This window comes from Nerophis ophidion, linkage group LG03, assembly GCF_033978795.1.
Source record: "Nerophis ophidion isolate RoL-2023_Sa linkage group LG03, RoL_Noph_v1.0, whole genome shotgun sequence".
In the NCBI taxonomy this organism is placed as follows: Eukaryota; Metazoa; Chordata; class Actinopteri; order Syngnathiformes; family Syngnathidae; genus Nerophis; species Nerophis ophidion.
In genome coordinates, this window is record NC_084613.1 from 56,159,666 (window position 1) to 56,176,431 (window position 16,766).

Sequence of the window (16,766 nt, forward strand, 5' to 3'; positions counted from 1 at the left end):
ATGTTATAACAGGGCTAATGTTAGCATGTGCGCAGCTAAAACTTAAAAAAAAAATTAAAAATTACAACTCACGGCAACATGTTTTCTATAGTTGGAAGTAGTGTTGTCCCAATACGGTACCAAAATTATTTCGATATTTGTCGGTAGTTTTCCAAATAAAGGGGACTACAAAATATTGCATTATTGGCTTTATTTTGACAAAAAATCTTATGTTACATGAAGCATGTGTTTCTTGTTGTAAGTTTGTCCTTAATAAAATAGTGAACATACTAGACAACTTGTCTTTTATTAGTAAGTAAGCAAACAAAGGCTCCTAATTAGTCTGCCGACATATGCAGTAACATATTCTGTCATTTTGACGGTGTGACGCAGTGGAGGAGTGGCCGTGCGCAACCCGAGGGTCCCTGGTTCAATCCCCACCTAGTACCAACCTCGTCACGTCCGTTGTGTCCTTGAGCAAAACACTTCACCCTTGCTCCTGATGGGTGCTGGTTAGCGCCTTGCATGGCAGCTCCCTCCATCAGTGTGTGAATGTATGTGTGAATGGGTGAATGTGGAAGTAGTGTCAAAGCGCTTTGAGTACCTTGAAGGTAGAAAAGCGGTATACAAGTACAATCCATTTATCATTTATTTTCCATTCTATTATTTTGTCAAAACTATTAAGGAGAAGTGGTAGAAAATTCATTATTAATCGACTTGTTAATTTCCTGTTAATATCTGCTTGGTTTTTCTTTTAACATGTTCTATCTACACTTCTGTTAAAATGTGATAATCACTTATTCCTCTGTTCTTTGATACTTTTTGGTTTTGGTTGATACCACCAATTTAGGTATCAATCCGATACTAAGTCGTTACAGGATCATACAATGGTATTTTTCAAAGTCCTCATGTCTTTAGGGACATATTTACTGAGTTTATAAACATTATATATTTTTTTTTAAATGAAAGAAGATGTTGTGATGGTTTTTTTGGTTTTTTGTTTTTTTTCATAAAGAACTCTAACTGGGTCTTCTCACATCATTTTTGTTGTAGTTTTTAACGTTTCCATAGCGAGGCTACTGTCAGATGAGCTACTTTGTATTATAAATGGCAACAGCGGAGGATGAATGCCCCACAACAACAGGAGAGAGAAAAGGAAGTGTTTATTGACTATGGCGTGGACTACAATGCCGGACGTGCACAAATTTAGTGAAATTATGCAGATCCCAATAACATAAAAGCAACGACCAAGAAAAGTTGGTTTTGCATAGTATTGCTAAACAAAACATCAGGTAATGTCTCCTAATGGGTGCAATTTTGGGTTTTTCCTTACACTAAAAATACCAGTATGATGAAGCATATTACGTCTGACTACAGTAGTTATGATGCTTGTAGTAAGGCTTCGTAGTTTACAAAAGTCGTACTAAAACATTTTGACAGATTCTTAGGCGCAGTGTGTAATGTCAATGAAACATCAAAGTTTTGGTTTTGCTTGCTTACTGGTACTTGCTAGAGTCATTTATTGAACAGGTGTCGACCTATAGTCCACACTTATCTCTTATACAGGTATGTGACTGCCATCTACGGGTCACACACCATGTACCAAATAAAATTGCATTGAGGTCGGTAAGTACAACCATAATTAATGCGTATGTACATTAGGCGCACCAGATTATAAGGCAAAATGTCGATTTTTGAGAAAATGAAAAGATTTGAAGTGCGCCTTATAGTCCGAAAAATATAGTCGGCTGAAATGTGAACATTTCTAGTGACACAGATTACAGCACATGGTATAAATATTTTGGGGTTTTTTTCCGAGTTTTTAATGTCAATAATGAAGAGTTCTACTGCCTCGTCTGCCAAGTTGGTTTTGCATAATATTGTAAAACAAAACATCAGCTAATATCTCTTAATGGGTGCAATCTGGGGTTTTTCTATACACTAAAAACACCAGTATGATGAAGCATAGTATGTCTGACTACAGTAGTTATGATGTTCGTAGTAAGGCTTTGTAGCTTACAAAAGTCGTACGAAAACATTTTGACAGATTCTTGGGTGCCGTGTATAATGTCAATGAAACATCAAAGTTTTGGTTTTGCTTGCTCACTGGTACTTGTTGGAGTCATTTATTGAACAGGCGTCGACCTACAGTCCACACTTATCTCTTATACAGGTATGTGACTGCCATCTACGGGTCACACACCATGTCGCAAATAAAATTGCGCTGAGGTCGGTAAGTACAACCATAATTAATACGTACATTAAGCGCAGCTTGTTATAAGGAGCATTGTCGAATTTTGAGAAAATGAAAGGATTTGAAGTGCGCCTTATAGTCCGAAAAAATATATTTGGCTGAAATGTGAACATTTCTAGTGTCACAGATTACAGCACATGGTACAAATGTTGTTTTTTTTGTTTCTTTTTGAGTTTTGCAATGTCAATAATGAAGAGTTGTGCTGCCTCGTCTGACATCATGTCACTTTTTACAGTGATGTGGTCATGTGACTGCCAGGCTCTGTTTGTTGTTATTGAAATGGAGCCACTCGTGCTTATGTTGGATTGGTGAAACAATGTGACCGTGCCTGCTGGAGGAAGACTCTCTAACGTGCAAAATTAATAAGTCTAAGTGAGAAGTAATCAATATGTTGTAAATAAACAGTGGCGGGCCGTGTGTTTCCCACCTAGGCCTTCAGTGATGACCGACTTCAATGATTATTACCTCGCAAAATACCATAATTAATGTCACCACATGATCATTGCTGGAGAAATACTATACAGGAACAAATGTACACCCTACTGTTCATTGAAACCCATCAACAGTATACAAAACGGGTTATTTTCTGCCGCATCAGCAATTAAAACATATACCGTAAATGTATCTACTTGGCTTATGCAACTTCCGGTCAATAAGGTTTGATTCAAAGTACACACTTCTCAAACATATATTAACTACCTGACCACATGATGGCGACGAATATAAATGTAAAAATGTTAATCAAATGACAAGCATGACACACTTTAACAACAAGAGTTTACAACTGTTAGTAGTAACAGAACATTTACTGTCAACAACTTGTAGCGTTCAATGTGAGGCCATCTAAAAGGCCTTACTGACAACAACTCGTGATCTGATTGGCTATCGCAACTGTCTATCAACTGTATGTGCCCGTTCACTTACAGTGCACGGATGCCTGCATTGTTGATTCTGAAGGCTTCTGGCAGATTTGGTACAGCATGGCAACATAAGCTAGCTGAATTCTGACTGTATACAAACCAAAACTAAAAACAAAAGCACTGGAACGAGCATAATATGACATGAAGAGAATATGAATATGAATATTTTTTTTTAGGGAAAGTAAATAAAACAATCATTTTTTATCTTTAATTATGATCATGATTTCTGGTTATTTTAGACCAGTCGAGAAGGCCTTGGTGGCCCTGACGGCACACCACTGTAAATAAATGTAATGATGAAGTGAAAAGATGTAGCAATATTATTAAAATTCAATGTAAAACCGTTTCTTCTTCACAAAAAATAATCAAGTAAAATTTAGAAATGTGTTTCATTAAAACTACTCTGACAAGTACAGTTGATCCAAAAAGTTACTTAAGTTTATGCAGTGCATTACTACCTACCACTGTTCATAATTCCCAGTAACAGGACAAATAAGTGACTCATTGATTAGGAATTATGCAAACTAGGCATAATTTACTGTTGATTAAACACATATTGAAGCAGTAGAGTTGTAAGGAAAACACCAAGTCTTTTCATTTCCTACAATGTCTATAAAGCAGGGGTCACCAACTTTTTTGAAACCAAGAGCTACTTCTTGGGTACTGATTAATGCAAAGGGCTACCAGTTTGATACACACTTAAATAAATTGCCAGAAATAGCCAATTTGAACAATTTACCTGTAATAAATAAATCTATATGTATAAGAAAATGGGTATTTATGTCTGTCATTCCGTCGTACATTTTTTTTCCTTTTACGGAAGGTTTTTTGTAGAGAATAAATAATGAAAAAAACACTTAAATTAACTTTTTAAAATAGAGGAAAACACGAAAAAAATAAAAATTAAATTTTGAAACATAATTTATCTACAATTTCGACTCTTTAAAATTCAACAAAAAAAATAAAGAGAAAAACTAGCTAATTCGAATCTTTTTGAAAAAATGTAAAAAATTATTTATGGATCATCATTAGTCATTATTCCGGATTAAAGTTAATTTTAAAATTTTGATGAAATGTTTTAAAAAGGTTAAAATCCAATTTGCACTTTGTTATATTATATAACACATTGGACCATTTCTAATAAAGACAAATCATTATTTCTTCTAGATTTTCCAGAACAAACATTTTAAATGAAATTCAAAAGACTTTGAAATAAGATTTAAATTTGATTCTACAGATATTATGGATTTGCCAGAATTTTGTCTATTTTTATTTTAATCAAAATAAGTTTGTAGAAATATTTCACAAATATTCTTCGTCCAAAAAACAGAAACTAAAATGAAGAATTAAAATAAAATGTATTTATTATTTTTTACTATTAGAAAAAAATACTTGAACATTGATTTAAATTGTCAGGAAAGAAGAGGAAGGAATTTAAAAGGTATATGTGTTTAAAAATCCTAAAATAATTTTTAAGGTTGTATTTTTTCTCTAAAATTGTCTTTCTGGAAGTTATAAGAAGCAAAGTAAAAAAATAAATGAATTTATTTAAACAAGTGAAGACCAAGTCTTTAAAATATTTTCTTGGATTTTCAAATTCTATTTGAGTTTTGTCTCTCTTAGAATTAAAAATGTCAAGCAAGGCGAGACCAGCTTGCTAGAAAATAAATACAATTTAAAAAATAGAGGCAGCTCACTGGTAAGTGCTGCTATTTGAGCTATTTTTAGAACAGGCCAGCAGGCGACTCATCTGGTCCTTACCGGCTACCTGGTGCCTGCGGGCACCGCGTTGGTGACCCCTGCTATAAAGGAAGCTCAGTCAAACCATCCCTAACACCTAGTCTTATCATTTTTAATATTGTTGTTCCAAAATGGGGTTGCAGCACATGACCAAAGAGGCCCCCAGAGAAAGTCAACATTTATGTCCAGGTGAGGTCCACAACTAACGGCGGCACTACCTTATCTCTCTGTTGCAGTGTCTATGGATGCCCTGTGGCCAAGAAGAGAAAGAGTCTAGACAGGCAAACCCTGGAGACCTCCCCCAAGAGGAGCACCTACCTCAATGATATGGACAACTCGACAATGGAGGAGTGCTACGAAACGGACGGAACAGAGGAGATGGACGACAGGGAGGAGGAGGGAGGGGATGGAGCGCTAGAGGAAGAGGAGGAGGAGGATGAGGTGGAGGAGGTAGAAAACTATATGGATTACAACGAGGAGCAAATGGAGCATGAGGAAGGAGAGCTGGAGAAAGAGGAGGAAGAGGAGGAAGTAGAGGTGGAGGAAGAGGAGAGGGTAGAGGATGATGAAGAAGAGGAGGAGGCTGTGGCGGAGGTGGACTACGAAGAGGAAGAGGAAGGCGAGCATGGGCCAGGTAAGACGTTCTCATCAAATTGCATTTCACACCACACTGAGATTCAAATGACAAAAAAAAAGAAGGATTTCATAGGACGCATTTGCATATTCATGAATTCATTTGCATACTTGATGGGCCGTATGAAGTAGTTTGGGGCTGGTCGACATGATGTTCAAACATTGTTTGTGTTTTGCGATGGAATGAGGAATGAGATCAGTTAGAACATGCCGGAAGAACAGCATGTCTGTGATCGCGAGTTCCTTTGATAGTTTTCTTTAAATGATTCATTCATTAGGTCCTTTACACATTTTACTTGCTTTTTTTTTACAGCTTTAACGTGTTTCTATTAATACGGTGACATTTTTGCGGACGGGAACTTGTTTTCTTTCAACAGCAAAGACTGTAAAAACTAAGGGCCCACCTTACAATTTACTAATAAAATAGTACGAGCTTAACTTGTGTTACCACTAAGATCTTAAGTCAAAACACTCAAATTGTCTAACAATGAAATCAATTAAAATCAATTTTATTGGTTTGTGCCACCCCCCAAAACAGCACAAAGTTAAGACCTAACATGCCTTTCAAAAAGAAAAGCAAACTTTTAGATATGAAATATTGTATAAAATCAATTCAATGGAATGTACTACTAACTACTTTTACAAAGTAATGTAATAATAATCCACAACATTTACCTTCGCAAGTGGATTTCTATGGTATATCCTTCTAGCTGCTTTTCAGTCAAAACACACCATCGGCAGCTTCTCCATATTTCCATTGCTTCATATCTGCTGTTCAGATATTATTGTAACATTCTTGTTGGCATTAGTGTAATGTTTCAGGGAGAGAGTAGAGACGGCACAGACCTTAAGGGGGAAATACTGCCGTATGATTTATTGTATTTATTAACTATATATATAATAATCAAACAATACCAATGTAAACTAAGGAAATTGACTGTGAACTAGATCCAAAAGTGTATAGGTTGTGAGATTAGCTGTTGAGTGTTACCGTAAATGTTGGACGAGGGGAGGGACAAGGCAGAGCTCAGAGGCCCGTAAGGCAAGCCGGAAGTTAGGTGCGATAGCGGGGAGTAGGACGACCGTGTCCAAGCGGGAGGTTGAGATCCAAGAGGCAGTCAGGGAAGGAACGCGGGGGTAAACGAAGAGACACACAGCTCGTAGACGCGGGAACGAAGGCAGACTGCTGGGAGGATGACAAAGAAGACAAGGGACTTATCGAACAGGGGAAGAAAACACAGAGAGCAAAGAGCAAGGTTGCATAGAGCTAAGATCGCTTATTGTACAGGAACAGATTGTTAAGTTATGGCCTGGAACGCAGGTCTGCATTGGCTTAAGAAGCCCAGGAAGATCATCACTGATGGGTGTGCTGATTGCCGATTTTCTGCAGCTGCCGCTTGCTGCAGGAGTGATGCGTGCAGGAGGTGAGCAGCTGTGGGCGTGTCCCGAGGTGCGATCCGTGGGGTTTATTGAAGAATGCGCATGCCAATACGCCCGGGCCGCGACAATTAGACTCATTCTGCTTCAGTATGGTTTAGCCTAGCAGTGATACGTTTAAAGTGCTTCGCCAAATCACATTATTGATTATTTAATTCAATAAATATTATTCACTTCTTCTCAGCACTGTTCTTCACACTTACATTCTTACTTCCCATGCTTGGGAAAATCAAAGTTATGTTGCTCTCTCGCTATATGTTAATGTTTAGAAGTAAGAACAAATGTTTTGGCCGGATCTAATGGGTTCAACTGTGACATGTTATTCGCTAACTAATAGCAGGAATGCTTGAAACACAATTTTTTGCTCGTAATTTAAAACATTACAATTAGCTATGCGACATCTCTTATCTCAAAACACTCTGAAGTTGTGACACTCTTAGATTGAGGTACCCCTCTGTTGCTGCCAATCACAAACAAAGATAGTCAAAAAAAAATGAATGTCCAACAAAGGACTAACGCAGTTTACACAAAAATAAGAAAGCCTTGAACAATACACTTTATTTGTTTTAGAAACTTGATTCTCAAACCGTGGTATGTGGGTTTAATCTAGTGGTAAGTCAACAATTTGAGTCATTATTCAAGCACAGTGTTTTATTTTCATGGAAAGTCAGTGTTACTGTTCAAACTGTGCGTGACTTTATAGTGGCCAAAAAACAATAAATATACTTGTTAAATAAAACCATCTCCGGGTTGGGGAGGAGATGTGTCCCCATGTGGAGGAGTTCAAGTACCTCGGAGTCTTGTTCACTAGTGAGGGAAGAGTGGATTGTGAGATCGACAGGCGGATCGGTGCAACATCTTCAGTATTTTGGACCCTGTATCGATCCGTTGTGGTGAAGAAAGAGCTGAGCCGGAAGGCAAAGCTCTCAATTTACCGGTCGATCTACGTACCCATCCTCACCTATGGTCACAAGCTTTGGGTTATGACTGAAAGGGCAAGATCACGGGTACAAGCGGCCGAAAATGGGTTTCCTCCACCAGGTGGTGGGGTTCTCCCTTAGAGATAGGGTGAGAAGCTCCAACATCCGGGAGAAGCTCAAAGTAAAACCGCTGCTACTCCACATGAAGAGGAGCCAGATGAGGTGGTTCGGACATCTGGTCAGGATGCCACCCGAACGCCTCTGTAGGGAGGTGTTTAGAGCACATCCGACCGGTAGGAGGCCACGGGGAAGACCCAGGACATGTTGGGAAACATAAGTAAACATTGATTGATTGATTGATTGATTGGGAAGACTATGTGCTTCCCAGCTGGCCTGGGAACACTTCGGGATTCCCCGGATGGGCTGGGGAGAGGGAAGTCCGTGCTTCCGTGCTTTGGCTGCTGCCCCTGTGACCTGACCCCGGATAAGCTAAAGAAAATGGATGGATGGATGTTAAATAAGACTTCTGTCTTGTTTTTATTCAAGACTTTGGGCCTACTAAGCAATTGTAGTTTAATGTTGGTCATTACGGTGGTACTTGGAGAGCCAAATGCTTTCTGAGATAGTACTTGGTGAAAAAAGTTTGAGAACTACTGTTTTCGAACAAAACATGCATAAACTCAAATTCAAGTTCCAGTATAAGAGGGTCTGGGCCCCAATTTAGCCATGGGCTTCTCTTATTAACCGAATGTGTGTTTTTGGCAAGCAGAACAGAGATTCTTGCCCTCAATCTCTTGACTGTGAGGCCAGCATGCAAACCACTGGATTTGAGAGATTTTAACCCATATGCTGCCCCCTGCCAGAACCCCATCGACCCCCCCGTTCTCGTTGACGTGTCGAACACCAGATTTGGCAGGTTTCTCTCCAGCAGACTCTCCTTTGCACCCCCGCATGGCGATTGGACCTGACAGTGCCTTCAAGTCCAATTAAGAGTGAGGCTCTGAGGGGGGAGTGTGTTAACCCTGTTTGACGCTCAGCTCTACCCACCCAAAGTGTTGATGTGGCGCCTCCGCAGCCCTGCTCTTATTTTCTTGCAGACATGTGAAAACATCACTGAGAACTGGTTTCTTCGCTTCCTGCAAAACAGGATTTAACACAGTTTCCTCTGCCGGTCAACAACCCAGGCTGATTACCTATGACTTTTTGTAAGAAAATGTCCTACACATTAGCCACAATGAGCTTTGTAATCATAGTATAATTTTCCTGAGTAGAGTATCATTCCTTACAGCATTTTAATTGGCTGCGTTTTCCCAAAGAAGTGAAATCATGCGCACTATTATTATGCCCAACGTTCTCCCTAAGACAGTGGTTCCGCATTGTAGATTCCAATCACATAGGCGTAATAGAGGTGACATCCTGGAGATTCTGCTGTGTTCCTCTGTGGCTCGTACATCTCTGTAGCTAATCCAAAGCCAATTCACGGCTGGATAGTGTCCCGGTTTCCTCCCTTAATCTGTTTCACTTCCACATTCCTTTTGTGTACTGTGATTGCTCCTCTAATTGCTTCCCCGTGCCGTGTGTCATACCGTCGAAAATTAAACCCCACCAGTGCAGGAGGCTGCTGTCGGAAGACTTGGGCTATCAAAATATGCGCCTGGTCATTCGTGACTGCTCCCTCCATAGTACATGTAGCAGCAATATTGCTCTTTTTAAAGTGTGTGTGTGTGTCTGTGTGTGTATGCAATATGTGACGGAGAGATGTTGATTATTTTTTTCCGACTCCCTACTAGTGTTACAGAGTTTGTTGGAGTGTATTCCCATTACTGGCCCTGCGATAAAGTGGCGACTTGTCCAGGGTGTAATATGCCTTCTGCCCGATTGTAGCTGAGATAGTCACCAGCACCCCCCCGCAACCCCAAAAGGAATAAGCGGTAGAAAATGGATGGATGGCTATTCCCATTACGGCAACTGTACCGTGCTTAGACTCACCTCACACCGGAAGTCCAACACGTTTGACTGGCGTGAACCCATTGGTCCGCTCCCAATCACACCGCACTTCTTCTGACTTGGTTGTGAGAGCAGGGCCAAAGCACGACATGATTGCGTGCACAAAGACATGCACGCCAACGTATTAGAGTCATGGAATAAGTGTACTTTCACTCCTCAAAAATGTGTAATGATAGCCAAAACTATGGAATAGTGTTATCCCGATACCAATATTTTGGTACGTGTACCAAAATTATTTTGATACTTTTCGGTACGTTTCGGTACTTTTCTAAATTACGGGGACCACATAAAATTGCATTATTGGTGTTGTTTTAACAAAAAAAATCCTAAGGTACATTAACCATATGTTGCTTATTGCAAGTTTGTCCTTAAATAAAATAGTGAACATACAAACCGTACAAGACAACTTGTCTTTTAGTAGTAAGTAAGTAAACAAAGACTCCTAATTAGTCTGCTGACATATGCAGTAACATATTGTGTCATTTATTTTCTATTATTTTGTCTACATTATTAAGGACGTGGTAGAAAATAATTATTAATTTACTCGTTCATTTACTGTTAATATTTGCTTACTTTCTCTTTTAACTTGTTCCATCCTCACTTCTGTTAAAATGTAATAATCACCTATTCTTCTGTCGTTTGATACTTTACATCAGTTGTGGATGATACCACAAATTTGGGTATCAATCCTATACCAAGTAGTTACAGGATCATACATTGGTCTTATTCAAAGTCCTCATGTGTCCAGAGACATTTTTTTTTTTTTTAATACAAATACAAAAAAATCCCGAAAGGAGATGTCGTGATGCCAAAAAAATGTATGTAATTATAGTTGTATCGAGTAGATACGCTGCTGTACTTGGTATCATTACAGTGGATGTCAGCTGTAGAGCCACCAATGGCGTTTGTTTACATTATGACGCCGGTGAGCATGACCGGTACTTTTCAGAGGCGGTATCATACTGAATATGATACATTAGTATCGCAGTACTATACTAATACCGGTATACTGTACAACCCTACTATGGAAGTATTATTGCAGCAAAGATTGTATCTCAATTCCTGTGTGTGTAATCCAATCTGTGTGTGTTTGCGTGTCTGAGTGTGTGGATTAAGATCAGCGTACATGTGTTTTAAGTTGTCTGTCGGTCAGGCTGTCTACTTACACATAAACTTTGCAACACTTCTGCCTTGTAAGTTTTGAGCGTGCGCATCCAGATTAATGAGCGTGTAATACAACTTGTGCGCACGCAATCAGAAGTGCGTGGGTGTAATACAAGGGTCTCAACCATACAGCCCGAGGGCGGGATCAGGCCCGCGAACAGGTTTTATCCGGCCCACGGGATGAGTTTGCTTAGTATACAAAATGTACTTTAAATTTTTGAAGGAAAGAAACAGCTGTTCCAAATGTGTCCACTAGATGTCACAATAGTAAGTCTTTGTATCTTTGTAGCTGATGCTACATATGTACAAAATAAAAAACATGAAGTTAGTACATCAGTCAAGGAAAATGATCAGACTATATAAATAACATACTGTAATTTGATTTTGATATTATTGTTTTAGGGCTTCACGGTGGCAGAGGGGTTAGTGCGTCTGGCTCACAATACGAAGGTCCTGCAGTCCTGGGTTCAATCCCAGGTTCAATCCCAGGCTCGGGATCTTTCTGTGTAGAGTTTGCATGTCCTCCCTGTGACTGTGTGGGTTCCCTCCGGCTTCCTCCCACCTCCAAAGACATGCACCTGGTGATAGGTTGATTGGCAACACTAAATTGGCCCTAGTGTGTGAATGTTGTCCGTCTATCTGTGTTGGCCCTGCGATGAGGTGGCGACTTGTCCAGAGTGTACCCCGCCTTCCGCCTGATTGTAGCTGAGATAGGCGCCAGCGTCCCCCGCAACCCCCAAAAAAGGGAATTCGCGGTAGAAAATGGATGGATGGATTATTGTTTTATCTTGATAGATTGAAAAGGAACACCAATGAGTTGACTGATGAACATTATCACACAATTTACTCAGAAAATATAAATAACGACAAATAAAGATACAATACTAATAACCGCAACATGTAAGTGTAAAAAAAAAAACTAACAACATTAGGATTTGTACAATTTCAGAATGTGATGTTCTATTTTTAAAGAAAGAAAACAATCTGAAGTTGTCTTTATTTTTTCTAACAAAACAACTAGCATGAAAGCTAGGAATAAAATAAAGCGTAGCATGAGAGCTAGCGAGTAATAGTATGGAAAAGAAGTCATCAACTGTTGCGTGAAAGCAAACTAGTATCCGACCCAGAAGCACGAAAAGGGGCAGGCTTATATAAGGCAGTGATCAGTAGAAACAGGTGTGCTGGAACCGAGAGTAGCAGGTGGAAACAATATGCAGCCATGGTGACAAAGCAAACAGGAAATAAGGAAGTCCAAACAACAGGATGTGAAAAAAGGAACAAAGTGAGGATCCGACCATCGGATCACAACACTGAAAGCTGGATGTTCGTGTTCAAATATTTCAAATCCTACACGGCAAAAGTTTTGCAAAAGCCACATGTAAGTAAAGTTAAAGTACCGATGATTGTCACACACACACACACACTAGATGTGGCGAAATTATTCTCTGCATTTGGCCCATCTCCTTGATCACCCCCTCGGAGGTAAGGGGAGCAGTGGGCAGCAGCATTGCCGCGCCCGGGAATCATTTATGGTGATTTAGGTAGACAGCCTTTTTAGGGTTCTTTCTGATTAGGGGCCGACAGACAACTTAAAACACGTACACGGATCTAAAACACACGTACACGGATCTGAATACACACAGGCGGATTGATATACAGACAAATTAATTAGTACACACGCACGAGAATTGGATTTCACACACACACAGATTGAGATACAAATTTTCAAATAATTTTGCCACAATAATATTCCATACAATACATTAGCCTGGAGGAAGACTTTGGCATGTACCGTATTTTTTGTACTATTAAGAGCCAATATAAACCGCACTCACTAAATTTTATAAGACAAAGATACATTACCATGTACTAGCCACACTGGACTATAAACCGCAGATATATACGTTGTGAAATGACTTATTTACACTGAAAGATTTTGTAAATGTTTTTTTACATACCTTAATTGTTTCCCAACGGTGCCTGTGACATGGCAGTAAAACCTCTCATCAAATAAAACTAAAGTCATCGTCATGAACCCACGAGCTGGGGAAGTTAGCTCACCTAGGAGCGAAACAGACTCAATAGGTCCACGGTGACGTTTTGGTGAATTTACAAAACTGCAACAATACGAACTGAATAACATTATAAGTTAATAGTGCTAACACAGACACTCGTAAATGCATTAGCATATGAACTAATCCTAACAACGCTAGCTTGATTACATTCCAATAACATGTACAAATTTGCATTAAAACACTATCACAGACATCACACATGGGACGGTTTTGTAAGTGCAAGTAGTTGTAGTTATATTGTGAGTAAACTCTTCCAAAAGATGGCACAATCGCACGATGGCACAAACAATAACACATGTTTTCAATGTTTTTGCTTGTGTTTAATTGCAACTATTTGTTGAACACAAAACATTATGGCCGCTAGCAAGGTACAAACCCTGTTTCCATAAGAGTTGGAAAATTATGTTAGATGGAAATATAAACGGAATACAATGATTTGCAAATCTTTTTCAACCCATATTCATTTGAATGCATGACAAAGACAAAATATTTGATGTTCAAACTCATAAACTTTATTTTTTTTTTGCAAATAATAATTATCTTAGAATTTCATGGCTGTAACACGTGCCAAAGTAGTTGGGAAAGGGCATGTTCACCACTGTGTTACATCACCTTTTCTTTTAACAACATGTTAAATGTTTGGGAACCGATGAAACTAATTGTTGAAGCTTTGAAAGTGGAATTCTTTCCCATTCTTGTTTTATGTTGAGCTTCAGTCGTTTAACAGTTCGGGGTCTCCGCTGGCGTATTTTATGCTTCATAATGTGCCACACATTTTTAATGGGAGACAGGTCTGGACTGCAGGTGGGCCAGGAAAGTACCCGCACTCTTTTTTTTTTTACGAAGCCACGCTGTTGTAACACTTGTCTTGCTGAAATAAGCAGGGGCGTCCATGATAACGTTGCTTGGATGACAACATATGTTGCTCCAAAACCTGTATGGACCTTTCAGCATTAATGGTGCCTTCACAGATGTGTAAGTTACCCATGCCTTGGGCACTAATACACCCCATACCATCACAGATGCTGGCTTTTGAACTGTGCGCTTATGACAATCCGAATGGTTATTTCCCTCTTTGTTCTGGAGGACACCACGTCCTCTGTTTCCAAATATAATTTGAAATGTGGACTCGTCAGACCACAGAACACCTTTCCACTTTGCATCAGTCCATCTTAGGTGAGCTCGGGCCCAGCCAAGCTGGCGGCGTTTCAGGATATTGTTGCTAATGGGTTTGGCTTTGCATAGTAGAGTTTTATCTTGCACTTACAGATGTAGCGACCAACTGTAGTTACTGACAGTGGTTTTATGAAGTGTTTCTGAGCCCATGTGGTGATATCCTTTATACGCTGATGTCGGTTTTTGAAGCAGTACCGCCTGAGGGATCAAAAGTCCGTAATATCATTGCTTCCATGCAGTGATTTCTCCTGATTCTCTGAACTTTTTGATGATTTTACGGACCGTAGATGGTAAAATCCCTAAATTCCTTGCAATAGCCCATTGAGAAATGTTGTTCCTAAATTGTTCGACAATTTGCTTACAAAGTGGTGACCCTCACCCCATCCTTGTTTGTGAATCACTTAGCATTTCATAGAAGCTGCTTTTATACCCAATCATGGCACCCACCTGTTCCCAGTTAGCCTGCACACCTGTGGGATGTTCCATATAAGTTTTTGATGAGCATTCCTCAACTTTATCAGTATTTATTTCCACCTTTCCCAACTTCTTTGTCACGTGTTGCTGGCATCAAATTCTAAAGTTAATGATTATTTGGAAAAAAAAATGTCTGAACATCAAATATGTTGTCTTCGTAGCATATTCAACTGAATATGGGTTGAAAATGATTTGCAAATCATTGTATTGTGTTTATATTTACATCTAACACAATTTCTCAACTCATATGGAAACGGGGTTTGTATTAAGATTTAGCTGCACTGTTTTATAAACCGCAGAGTACAACACGTAGGAAAAAATAACGGCTTGTAGTCCAGAATCTAAGGTAAATAAAATCTCTGCAAAGTTCAAACCAAAGCACCACTATTATATATTATATGTTATGTAGATCACAAGGAAGTGTTTTGAATATCAAAATAAATGTGACACAAAATAAATATATTATTATCATCACGTCCATCACAACAAAATGATATTCTTGTTTGCTATGTTTGGTGCAAATAAAAAAATATCTTATTGGTGAGAGTCGGCCACGGTACCAAAAAACGTATTTTGTGTAAGATAAAAAAACAGCAAACCTTAGAAAGTCACACACAAAAAACATGACACCTAGTTTTGCCAAGCAAAACAAACTGTTAGACAAATCCATTTTGGGGTTGTTGATTTTTTGGTAATTTTTTAACCAGTGCACCTGGGGATTGGCTGATTTGCAACACTAAATTGGCCCTAGTGTGTGAATGTGAGTGTGAATGTTGTCTGTCTATCTGGGTTGGCCCAGCGAGGAGGTGACGACTTGTCCAGGGTTTACGCCGCCTTCTGCCTGAGTGCAGACGGGATAGGCTCCCGCACCTCCCCAGCCCCCGCCACCCTGAAGAGAGCCAAGTGGTAGAAAATGGATGGAGGATAGTTTGCATGTTTATTATTTGTGTGGAAAATTAAACAAAACAACATTTCACTGAACACAAGCATAAAGGTGCGGACTCAGAATTCATTGAAGTTTGTGGGGGTTTTTTTTTTAATTGTTTTTGGTCGTGTTAGTCCATATGTGAGGATGCGACTTACGTTCTCTGCAGCACATGTGACACTGGTGTAAATACTTTTGGTTGTGTTGGTTCACAGCAGGGGCAGCACGGTGGAAACAGGGGTTAGCGCGTCTGCCTCACAATACGAAGGTCCTGAGTAATCCTGGGTTCAATCCCGGGCTCGGGATCTTTCTGTGTGGAGTTCGCATGTTCTCCCCATGATTGCGTGGGTTCACTCCGGGTACTCCGGCTTCCTCCCACCTCCAAAGATATGCACCTGGGGATAGGTTGATTGGCAACACTAAATAGTCCCTAGTGTGTGAATCTGAGTGTGAATGTTGTCTGTCTATCTGTGTTGGCCCTGAGGGGGTGACTTGTCAAGGGTGTACACCGTCTTCCGCCCGATTGTAGCTGAGATAGGCACCAGCGCCCCCCGCGACCCCAAAGGGAATAAGCGGTAGAAAATGGATGGATGGATGGGTTCACAGCAGAAAAATGAGAGGAGAAGACTGGAAGTGCTCAAGGAGTGAGAGTTCTAAATTACTGATAGAAGAGTTTCGGCCACCCATTGCAGCCTGTCAGAATGAATTACGCACTGAAAGGAATCCTAAAGATGATGATGAGTGAATAATGAAAAAAAAGGAAATGAATACCAGTGATTAGTACATCTCCTGTGGAAACTCGGCTTTTCACAGTGTCTGACTTTTACTGTTAAACAATGACTGAAACATCAGAATGGTAGTTATACAATGGAAGTCCCAACTTGTATGTAAGTTTTCACCCACCCTGTACACAGAATACATGAAAAACTTACAAAATATGATGACGAAAAGATTCAAATGAAAACGAAACAGCACTTGGGAGACATTATGACGGCCAGTAAGTTAGCAAGGAAGACCTGGGTCGACTTTGTTCTTCCTTAGTATAGCTAGAGTATGTATTCT

At 39.6% G+C, this 16,766-nt stretch overlaps 1 protein-coding gene across 8 annotated transcripts in view; it reads left to right on the forward strand.

Annotated features, from left to right (window-relative positions):
- myt1lb (myelin transcription factor 1-like, b) overlaps positions 1 to 16,766 on the forward strand; it is a 598,322-nt gene that overhangs the window by 468,847 nt on the left and 112,709 nt on the right. For all 8 annotated transcript variants that reach the window (XM_061895654.1, XM_061895661.1, XM_061895656.1 and 5 more), the window contains one exon: positions 5,130 to 5,527. In XM_061895654.1, the coding sequence (XP_061751638.1) occupies positions 5,130 to 5,527 (398 nt within the window). The remainder of the gene's footprint in view (positions 1 to 5,129; positions 5,528 to 16,766) is intronic.